Source organism: Bubalus bubalis, chromosome 4 (assembly GCF_019923935.1).
Source record: "Bubalus bubalis isolate 160015118507 breed Murrah chromosome 4, NDDB_SH_1, whole genome shotgun sequence".
Taxonomy (NCBI): Eukaryota; Metazoa; Chordata; class Mammalia; order Artiodactyla; family Bovidae; genus Bubalus; species Bubalus bubalis.
The window spans coordinates 60,858,253-60,870,144 of NC_059160.1; the positions used below are offsets into that span (position 1 = coordinate 60,858,253).

The 11,892-nt window shown below is 36.2% G+C and overlaps 1 protein-coding gene across 1 annotated transcript; it reads left to right on the forward strand.

The window, feature by feature from the left end:
* The first annotated feature begins 8,084 nt into the window (after window positions 1-8,084).
* On the forward strand, window positions 8,085-9,020 carry LOC112584328 (olfactory receptor 6C74-like). The gene has a single exon (XM_025282436.3). It carries the CDS (start codon window positions 8,085-8,087, stop codon window positions 9,018-9,020), a length of 936 nt encoding a protein of 311 aa, XP_025138221.3.
* Window positions 9,021-11,892: the final 2,872 nt, after the last annotated feature.

Here is an 11,892-nt window from a genome sequence, read left to right on the forward strand (position 1 = left end):
GAAGTAAGCGTCTTTTAATTTCATGGCTGCAGTCACCATCTGCAGTGATTTTGGAACCCAGAAAAATAAAGTCAGCCACTGTTTCCACTGTTTCCCCATCTATTTGCCATAAAGTGATGGGACCTGATGCCGTGATCTTCGTTTTCTGAATGTTGAGCTTTAAGCCAACTTCAGGGAAGGCATTGTATAAATTTCTATCACTTCACTAACAATCTTGTCAGAGTTTCTCCTTAAAACTGTTGAATAAAGCAAAAAAAAAAAAAAAAAGGGAAAAGTAATAAAAGAAGGAAAAGGAAGAGGGAAAATGATAGTAAAGAGGAAAAAAAATAGGGAGTGAAGGAGGGAGAACAATGAAACAGACAGGAATTTGAAGGTAATCTAAGTTGGATCTCAGAATATTACCATTCATACTTTTAGTAATGATGTTGGATTTGTAATTAATTTTACTAAAACTCATCTAATAGAATTGGTGCTACTTAGAAGTTTCATCAGGTTAGTAAAAATGAAAGTGAAAAGTGAAAGGATTAGTTGCTCAACTAATTAGTGTCCAACTCTTTGCTGCCCCATGTATTGTAGCCCATCCAGGTCCTCTATCCATGGAATTCTCCAGGCAAGAATATTGGAATAGTCAAAGGTAATTATACCTTTATCTTATCTTCAATAGTCTCCTTTTCTTGATGTATATCTTGAGTTTCTGACCTGTATATCATTTGCCTTTTTCCTAAAGAACTTTGTTTAACAGGGCAAGTCTGTTGCAAATGGATTCTCTGTTTTATTTCTCTTAGCCCACTTGAGCTGCTATAACAAAATATTATAAATTGAGTGGCTTGAACAGCAAACATGTATTTCTCAAAATCCCAGAGGCTGAAAAGTGTAAGATCTGAGTGCTGCAGATTCAGTGTCTAAGGGGTTTCCCAGGTGGCTCAATAGGTAAAATATCCGCCTGCTAATGTAGGAGATGCAGGAGACTCAGGTTCGATCATTGGGCCAGGAAGATCCCCTAGAGTAGGAAATGATAGTTCACTCCTGTATTCTTGCTTGGAAAATTTCACGGACAAAGGAGCCTGGTTGGCTACAGCCCACAAGGTTGCAAAGTCCTGGACACGACTGAGCGCAGCACAAGGCAAGGAGTCCCTGCTACATATTAATAGATTTAATAGTCTTTCCATCATGTCCTCACATGGCAGAACAGATCAAGGATGCTCTCTGGGGCCTCTTTAAAAGGGCACTAGTGTCATTTCTGAGGGTCTCTCCTTATAAGCATCACGTTTAAGCCCTACTTCAAATATCATTCCACTTGGTATTCGGTTTCAACATATCAATTTTGTTGTTGCTGTTGTTCAGTCACTAGGTTCTGTCCGACTCTGTGACCAGGTGACACAAACATTCCAGTCTGTGGCAGTTTCTCTCAGCAAGCTATTATTTATTCTTCACCTTTGAAGGATGTTTTATCTGAGTATTTATTTCTTTCAAAAAATTAAGTAGTTCACTCCTCTCTTCTTGCTTTCAGTTTCGGATGAGAAACTATAACTTCTATCCAATTTCTCTTTAGAGATTTTTTTTTTTTTTTTGGCTTTTTTTTTCAAGATCTTTCTTTGCCTCCAGTTTTTGTTTTTGTTTGTTTGTTTGTTTGTTTTAATATGTTATGACTAAGTGTAGTTTTATTTATTTAGTTAGTTTTGGTGGAGGGTGTTGTAAGGGGAAGTGAGAAGTGTTTATCCTGTTTGGTCTTCTCTTAAATTCCTAGATCTGAGATTTTGTGTTTGACATCAGTGTTGAAAAGTTCTCAGTCATTGTCACTTCAAATATTTCTCTGGCTCTGTTTTTCCTTTGTTCTCCTAGTTTTCCAATAAAACATGTGTTGCATGTTTTGAAATTGTCCATTACTACTTAGATGCTGTTTTTTTTTTTTTTTTTTTTTTTTTTCCTTTTTGCTTGACTGTTTTTATCCTTTTTCTCTTTGTATTTCAGTTTGGGGATTTTCTATTGACCTGTCTTGAAGCTTGCTAAAGTTTTCCTTGGCTATGTGTAGGAGACAGGAAGAATAAAAGAAAAGCAGGCCCCGACAAGGGCAGCAAAATAAATTTATAATTACTGATAAACTGGATGCTATAAGGCATGAGACTCTTGGAATAAGTCCAGAGGGAACAGTTCATAATCTTGAAAACCAGATATGATCCTAGGGTCAGAAATCTGACCCCAGACTGTTTCTTAAATGGTGTCTCGGAGTCACATGTTTTACATATCTGGTGGAAAATCTATAGATAAGAATATTAGTCTTAGTTACTGATTTGTTATTGATTACTGTTCCCTAATTACTCAATGGTTAATGATCATTTTGTTCTTTGGCCCTGAAGGCCACATGAGTTATAGTTTAGCTCCCCGCATATTCTTTCCTTCACGGCTGAAAGTATAATAAAGCTGGCTTGGATTCAGTTTCGGGACCTTCACCTTGGAGTGATGTTGGTCCCCTGATCCTACTTTTCTCTGGATTCTTGTGTCTCATTTCTCATTCTCTCGCCTTATCGCACTTTCGGAAACTCTGCTTGTCTAGCTAGTCTCGGCAGCTATGTTCAGTCTACTAATGAGTTCATAAAAGGCATTCTTTATTTTCACTATGTATGTATGTGTTTGTTAAGTCACCTCATTCGTGTCTGATTCTTTGCAATACTTTGGACCATAGCCTGCCAGGTTCCTCTAATCCAGGCAAGAATACTGGCGTGGGTTGCTCTGCCATCCTCCAGGGGCTCTCTACCCAGGGATTGAACCCATGTCTCTTATGTCTCCTGCATTGGCAGGTGGGGTCTTTACCACTAGTGTCACCTGGGAAGCCCTCTTTTCACTCTACTTTTTTCAATACTGACATTTTGTTTTGATTCTTTCTTAGAGTTTTCTTCTCTCTGGTTATATTTTCATGGAGCTCTTCATGTTTATCTAGATTTTCCATTATAGCCTTTAACATATTAATTTTAACATCAGTTCTGTGATTCTGTTTTTGGTGATTGCCTTCCCACTTCCATCCGTAGTTTTTTTCTCCTTTTGGCATGATTTGTAATTTTGTGTTGAAGGCAGGAAATAATCTGTCTAGTAACAGGAACTAAGGTAAATAGGCCTTTAATGTGAGGTATTCTATTGATCTTGCTAGAAGTAGGTTTTATTTAGTGGTTGCTATAGCAATTGGTGCTAGCAGGGTTGAATTCTTCTAGCATTCTTTATTGTGAATCTCTTGTTGATTTGGGGTTTTCTTAAGCACTCCTCTTCAGAAAATGTCTGCATCTTGCACTCTTTCCACTATAATTCAGTTGTACCAGAGTTCTGTTGATGTTGTGTCAAGCTGTGGGAGAGGGTAAGCATTCTATAACTTTATAATGAAATCTGATTGTATTAGGCCTATTTTATAGGGCTATCATCATCACAGTGTCTCTGGTTATCCAACTTTTTTCCACTTTTAGGCAGGACAAGTGTGTTGGGGGCTAGAGTGTGAGAAATGCCCTTTCATCAGGTGTGATAGTCTTCTGGTAAAGTCTTGTGCTGTGAAAAGTAGGCCTTTATATATGGAAATGCTCTGGTAACATTTCATGATAACTCATCTCTTTTCCACTCTAGAGTCAAAAGGGGATCTTCCCTGGCTTTTCACTCTGAGAATTTGGTGGAGTCCTAGAAGTAAAACCCACAACAATCCTGCTCTGCTGTCTAAGAATACAGCTTCTAGGAGTTTCTCACTTTCACACTACCCCACAGGCATTCCCCTGTAGACATTCAGCATGTATAAATTTATCAATTTGAAGAACTGAAGCATTCCTGTCAGCTTATGGCTTTGTCTCCAAATAAACATGTCTTGGCTCCCTCTCTCTGGGTGGGCCTGTTTCTCCTGATTTTACTGTGGTGGTTTGCCTTGCTACCTCAGTTCTCTAATAGGTACAAGAAAGCCATTGATCTTCAATTTTTTCTGCTTTTTCTGGTAATAGAGACATGAGTGATGACTTCTCAGATCTTTATGTGTTGAATTGAAATTGGAAATCCTCCAGATGTGCTCTGAACCTAATTCTTAACCCTTCATATACTCACATTTATATTCATGTATCTTGATTACAGTTTTATGCCCGTTACATAGAAGCATGCTTGACACATTTCAAGCACATGAAAAATATGTATTCAAGGAAGGAATGAATAAATTTCTAAATAAATGAAGGTAAAAAGAGTGCATGATGACTTCAATACAGTGTATTTTGTTGAGAAACTCCTGAAAATGTAGTTAAAGGAGATAGGAAAAAAGTCTGTATCCATATTGACACCTCTTTGGTTTATTGTTTACTAACAAACCAAAGATCCACAGGGAAACTATGCCTTTGAATCTGGAAATAAACAACTGTAACACTTGCTAGGATAAACAGTTGTTTGATTTTAGTACTATGCTGTATTATTATTAACTTAAATATTGTGAATATAAAGAATAAAAGGAGATATTTGGATAGTCTATAAATTGCTGATCTGAGCTACAAATGGCTAATCACAAAATGTCTACATGTGTTAAATTTATTTTAAAAATTGTCTATTTCACTGTGACTCCATGGAAGGAAAAAAAAAATCTGAGTGCTTCATTATTCAACAGAAATATAAGGAATGTGAACATTAACGCACATTTTTTTTTTGCCTAAGCAATTCTATTTATTTACCTTTATGAGAAACGCTGGGCTGGAAGAAGCACAAGCTGGAATCAAGATTGCTGGGAGAAATATCATTAACCTCAGATATGCAGATGACGCCACCCTTATGGCAGAAAGTGAATAGGAACTAAAAAGCCTCTTGATGAAAGTGAAAGAGGAGAGTGAAAAAGTTTGCTTAAAGCTCAACATTCAAAAACTAAGATCATGGCATCTGGTCCCATCACTTTATGGCAAATAGATGGGGAAACAGTGGAAACAGTGTCAGACTTTATTTTTGGGGCTCCGAAATCTCTGCAGATGGTGATTGCAGCCATGAAACTAAAAGACGCTTACTCCTTGGAAGGAAAGTTATGACCAACCTAGATAGCATATGAAAAAGCAGAGATATTACTTTTCCATCAAAAGTCCATCTAGTCAAGGCTATGGTTTTTCCAGTGGTCATGTATGGATGTGAGAGTTGGACTGTGAAGAAACCTGAGCACCAAAGAATTGATGCTTTTGAACTGTGGTGCTGGTTAAAACTCTTGACAGTCCCTTGGGCTGCAAGGAGATCCAACCAGTCCATCCTAAAGGAGACCAGTCCTGGGTGTTCATTGGAAGGACTGATGCTGAGGCTGAAACTCCAATGCTGAGGCTGAAATTCCAACATTTTGGCCACCTCCATGCGAAGAGCTGACTCATTAGAAAAGACCCTGATGCTGGGAGGGATTTGGGTGACAGGAGGAGAAGGGGAAGCCAGAGGATGAGATGGCTGGATGGCATCATCGACTCGATGCACATGAGTTTGGGTAGACTTTGGGAGTTGGTGATGGACAGGGAGGCCTGGCGTGTTGATTCATGGGGTCGCAAAGAGTTGGACATGACTGAGTGACTGAACTGAACTGAACTGGAAGGTAACAGTTTGTAAGTTTCAGTGTATTTTGCAAACTGATATATAAATCCACATATTATTGAAAATAAAAAATTCTAAGTGTGCCTAATGTTAATAGACTTAAATTTAACTATTCTGATTTTATTTTAATTGTAGGTGGTCTGAAATTGATTTATTAAATGTCACCATTTTTAAATAAAGGGGATTCATTTTGATATATGGCAAAACAAATACAGTATTGTAAAGTTAAAAATAAAATAAAATTAAAAAAATAAAAATAAAATGCTAAAAAAAGTAATTAATTAAAAATAAATAAATAAGTTTTATCATGACTTTGAAAGGAGGGAATTTCCTTTCAGTTTTAAATGTAAATACAAATAAGATTAATAAACTTTCTATAAACATATTTCCAGTGTATATCGAGTATTATGGAGCAATAGGAAAGCTAGGTCCAATTTAATTCTGACTTGGTATGATATATCTGTTTCTGACTCAAGTGACTATTTCCATTACAATACAGTTAGTTTCCTCAGAAATTATCCCTTAGATTTGGGAATACTAGGAAGATGTTATTATATTTTGACACTAAAAGCCAGAATCTTCAGAGCCTTAAATATTCCCTGGAGAAAACTTTTATTTCATAATGTCTCTGGTAATTTTTTATTAATTCATGAGTTTTCATTCTTATGTAGCTTTGTTGACACTATTTATCCTACATAAAAGGCTTTATTTTACTTCCTACTCTGTCTCCAATGCCCAACTGAGGATCCATCCTCTCTCTAAACATTCTCTCTTGTTCATCTCCCCAACAGTCCCAAGCCCCAGAGAAATCTTCTCTCCTAGTCTCTAATGCCATATAGTAAACATGAGTCTTATTTGCCCTTAAGTTCATGGGGCATTGTACACTGCTACATGCACACATGCAACCTGTCTCCTCAAAACATTCAGTTCAGTTCAGTCTCTCATTCGTGTCTGACTCTTTGCGACCCTATGAACTGCAGCATGCCAGGCCTCCCTGTCCATCACCAAATCCCAGAGTTCACTCAAACTCATGTCTGTCGAGTCGGTGATGCCATCCAGCCATCTCATCCACTGTCATCCCTTTCTCCTCCTGCCCCCAATCCCTCCCAGCATCCCTCAAAACATTGGTAAACTGCAATTCTCTTAGACAGTGTCATATACCTTTACAGTATACAACAGTGCATTCTCCATAGACCTATGAAAATTGGTTAATTAATGTTTGTTATAAATGGTGAAGTCACCAAAGAAGCATAACTGATAATGAAGTCATCAAAGCAGAGGCTTCCTCTCAAGGGATGACATGTTTATACCTAGGAGGATCCATGACATTTAACTTAGTAAGAGCTTATAAAATTCTCAGCCACATACTCAGCTTCATTTGATGTGGCTTGACTTTTGATTTACCATATTTTCAGGGCAGTCAGTATTACCTGTAAGTGTCTGAAACCTTGCTCAGACACAGATCATTAGAGTAAAATTTACTAGAGCTTCTCTTTTTTATTCACCTCAGTAAAGATAAATTACATATTTGCTGCCTTGATCTATAGATCAGTTTAAAAGCCAAGAGGTAAATAGAATTCTTATCTGACGAGAAATTCAATCTTAATGGTAAGTCTTTGTCTTTACTATCTTCCCTTTCTGCTTTGCCTCTATTCTCCCTTTTCTCTTCCTTTTATTCTTCTACCGTATTTCATTTTCCCTCATGCTGGACCCTTACTAATTTTGCATATTGCTTTATTATTCTCTTCCCATTTTCAGAACTATAATCTGAAGAAACATTAAATCTGATTAATTTTGTTCAAGTCAGGTTCTCTATGTAATCAGATAAGTTTAATATTGGAATAGGCCATGGTAAAAGAGAAGCATGACAGAAAAAGAGAGGTGGTTGAAATAGGGAAAAAATACATCACACTAATTTAAAAAAAAAAAAAAAAAAAAAAAACCAACAACAACGGAGAGAACTGTAGGAAATAGTTTTAGTTGAGTAGATTGGTAAAAGGCCAAACTGAAGAGGTATGAACATTATCATACTGAATTATTTCCACTATGTATCTTAAGCCTAAAGCTGGGCTTGTTTTCAACCATCACACCCATTTATATACCATTTGCTTCTTGCTTCTCTGTTGCTCCCACTGTCAGCTTCTTAAGGCAATGCTATTTATGTAATCATCAGCAAGACTGAGTGTAAGTAATATGATGTGTTCATACTTACACATTAAGAAAAAATAAATCAAATTTTTCCACATACATATTAATCTCTTCACTTCATTATCATAAATATAACTAAACCAGAATATAAAAGTGACATAAGGTACTTTTTTATTTCATCAAATTTGTACAACATATTTGCTTGTACTCAAAAGAAAAGTAACAGCTTTCGCTAGTTTATCTTATCCAAAGTAATCATATCCAAAAAGTACTCCTTTAGCAATTTTTTGACATTGTCATGTTCATGTTTTCTGGTCCTTTTGCATAATTTTTTTCTCAATATTTTCACCGGACCAGAAGCAGATCAGGAGGCAATAATGGAAAACCATACATCAGTGACAGTGTTTATCTTAGTAGGATTGACAGAGGACCCCAAATTGAAGATTGTGCTATTTATCTTCCTGCTTCTCACCTATTTGTTAAGCATCTCAGGCAACTTGACTATCATTACCCTCACTTTGCTTGATTCTCATCTCAAGACTCCTATGTATTTCTTTCTTCGAAATTTTTCCTTCTTAGAAATTTCCTATACAACAGTCTGTATTCCCAAATTGCTTGCTAGCATGGCAACTGGTGACAAAACCATTACCTATAACTGTTGTGCAGCTCAGTTATTTTTTGCTTTCCTTCTTGGTGCATCTGAATTTTATCTCCTGGCTGCCATGTCCTATGATCGTTACGTTGCCATCTGTAAACCCTTGCATTATACAACCATCATGAGCAACAAAATCTGTATCCAGCTGGTCCTTAGCTCTTGGATGGCTGGTTTCCTCATCATTTTTCCAGGACTCATTTTAGGCTTAACCTTGGATTTCTGTAACTCCAATGTCATCGATCATTTCTACTGTGACACTGTTCCTCTCCTGCAAATCTCCTGCACAGATACACATTTGTTTGAAATGCTGAGTTTCATCCTAGCCCTGATGACTCTACTGATCACTTTGGTATTAGTGATTCTATCATACACATATATTGCCCTGACAATAATAAAAATTCCTTCTGCCAACCAGAGAAAAAAAGCTTTTTCCACTTGTTCTTCTCACATGATTGTCATCTCCCTCTCATATGGCAGCTGCATCTTTATGTACGTGAAACCCTCAGCCAAACAGAGGATCTCCTTAATGAAGGGAGTCGCGGTTCTCAATACCTCTGTTGCCCCACTTTTGAACCCCTTTATTTATACTCTACGGAACCAGCAGGTGAAGCAAGCATTTAAAAACTTGCTACAAAGACTTCTGTCTTTATTCAAGTAAAATCATAGTGAGTTATATGAGGGAAATTAGTAATTAGGGAAAATAGTAAAGGAGGAACTTGGATTTGTTCCCAGCTTCCCTATTGTACTATTTATTATTTGTCCTTTCACTTCTTTCTGAAGTGTCATGGTGTTTACAGTTAGGTGTTTTATGTCAATCGTGTTTTACATTTAAAAATATCAAAACCTTCTTTTTATGTTCCATTATAAGCATACTCAAATTTGATCTCCTCCACTCCTCATCTTTCACTTAAGTGTAACAAATATTTGAAAGGTTATTTCAATAAAATATATGTATTTCTCATGGAGACTGTAAAGTATTTCTATATATGTTTAGAAAATTTTGTTCTCATATTTGAGTTTCTGTAAAAGCTTAATACATTCAAAACAATGATATGATATGGCTTCTTGAGGCTGTTTATTTATGTCCTGGCTTTATGTCCTTTGCACATTTTCTATTGGTTTAAAAAAAAATATTAAAAGGGGGACGTTGAGATAAAACTGTTTTGTTTTTTTTTTTTTTTGTCTTGAGACAAAAGAAAATGTTATTTTTGTCTTCAGATTTAAAAAAATCACTCACACTATGCTAGTGTAATAAAAAATCATATGGCATATTTCTGTTACATTTTATTCCATGTAGTTAATAAATATTGAGTCATATATGTGCACTGTATCTAGGTAACTTTGATTAAGAATAAAATGCAGCCCAGTGAGATCACATTTAGTATTTTATCAGCAATTCTCTATTCATTTTGGAACTATGTTTCTTAGATTCTATGTAATAGCATAAGTATATAACTAAAAATAATAATGTAATGATAACCAGCTTATTTTGAGATATTATAGTGTCTAATTGAAAGTATAACTATTGAGTGCAAATAGTAATGTTAATTATTAATTCATTTATATTATTGCATATATTCACATACACTGTTAGGAAAACAAAAACAAAGTAGAGCACAGGAGTTTTTCTTTTCTTTTTTTTTTTTTAAATAATCATGTAATTCAGTTGTAAATAAGAATAATCATAACAGAAACAAGAAAATCAAATAAATTTATTTAATTGTACTAAGGAATAAGCAACGGTTAGAACTGTACATGGAACAACAGACTGGTTCCAAATTGGGAAAGGAGTACGTCAAGGCTGTATGTTGCCACTGTGCTTATTTAACTTATATGAAGAGTGCATGTGAGAAATGCCAGGCTGGATGAAGCACAAACTGAAATCAAGATTGCCGGGAGATCTTTTGGACTCTGTGGGAAGAGGCAAGGGTGGGATGATTTGGGAGAATGGCATTGAAACATGTATAATATCATGTGCGAGATGAATCACCAGCCCAGGTTTGATGCATGATACTGGATGCTTGGGGATGGTGTGCTGGGTCGACCCAGAGGGATGGTATGGGAAGGGAGGTGGGAGGGGGTTCAGGACAGGGAACATGTGTATACCTGTGGTGGATTCATGTTGACGTATGGCAAAACCAATACAATATTGTAAAATAATTAACCTCCAATTAAAATAAATAAATTAAAAAAAATTGCCTGGAGAGAATCAATAACCTCAGATATTCAGATGACACCATACATATGGCAGAAAGTGAAGAAGAACTAAAGCACCTCTTGACGAAATTGAAAGAGCAGAGTGACAAAGTTGGCTTAAAACTTAACATTCAGAAAGCTAAGATTATAGCATCTGGTCCCAGTACTTAATGGAAAACAGATGGGGAAGCAATGGAAACAGTGATAGACTTTATTTTTTGGTGGCTCCAAAATCATTGCAGATGGTAACTGTAGCCATGAAATTGAAAGATGCTTGCTCCTTGGAAGAAAAGTTATTACAAACCTAGACAGCATATTAAAAAGAAAAGACATTATTTTGCCAAAGGTCTGTCCAATCAAAGCTATGGTTTTTCCAGTAGTCATATATGGATATGCAAGTTGGACTATAAAGAAAGCTGTGTGCTGAAGATCTGATGCTTTTTAACTGTGGTGTTGGAGAAGACTCTTGAGAGTGCTTTGTACAGCAAGGAGATCCAACGAGTCCATCCTAAAGGAAATCAGTCCTGAATATTCATTGGAAGGACTGATGCTGAAGCTGAAACTCCAATACTTTGACCACCTGATGCGAAGAACTGACTCATTTGAAAAGACCCTGATGCTGGGGAAGAGTGAAAGCAGGAGGAGAAGGGGGCGGCAGAGAATGAGATGGTTGGATGGCATCACTGACTCAATGGACATGAGTTTGAGTTAGCTCCAGAAGTTGATGATGGACAGGAAAACCTGGTGTGCTAAAGTCCACGGGGTCTCAAAGAGTCGGACATGACTGAGCGACTGAACTGAACTGAGGAATAGAGTGTGATTATAAGCATGTAAAGTGTAATTTAAAAAGATTTCTGGTAAAATTCAAGCTGTATGTTTTAAAACTATTTAAAAGTCAGATGTCTATACATAAACTACTGTTTTATAGGAAATATAGGACTCAGAGGATCCCGTTAAATAACATCATAAGGATCCAGCTGTTCAATTTAGAAAATGACATATTGTGTATTAAAATAATCTAATTATTTCAGAATACCAAAAGCATAGAAAAAAGTAATGCTTGGGAATATTATTCTAGATTAAAATAATGTAAGATACATATCCATCAACTGAACATGTAGATCTGAGTCATAGTAACCTAATCAAGAAAACTGCAAAGTGGCATTTTTTAAGTGCCTGGTTAATTTTAAAATATGCAAAATGTGATAATGTCATTAGAATTATGTCTTTAAATTCCTTCTCTGTTAAACAATGGAGTACATAGAGTTGACATAGAGTTGTCTGTTGTTTGTTTCAAAATCGTGCACTAAAAAATATTACAGTGATATCAACTA

Bases quoted from the DNA above. Each gene is read 5' to 3' on its own strand.
- LOC112584328 (XM_025282436.3), top strand. From the start codon at position 8,085: ATGGAAAACCATACATCAGTGACAGTGTTTATCTTAGTAGGATTGACA.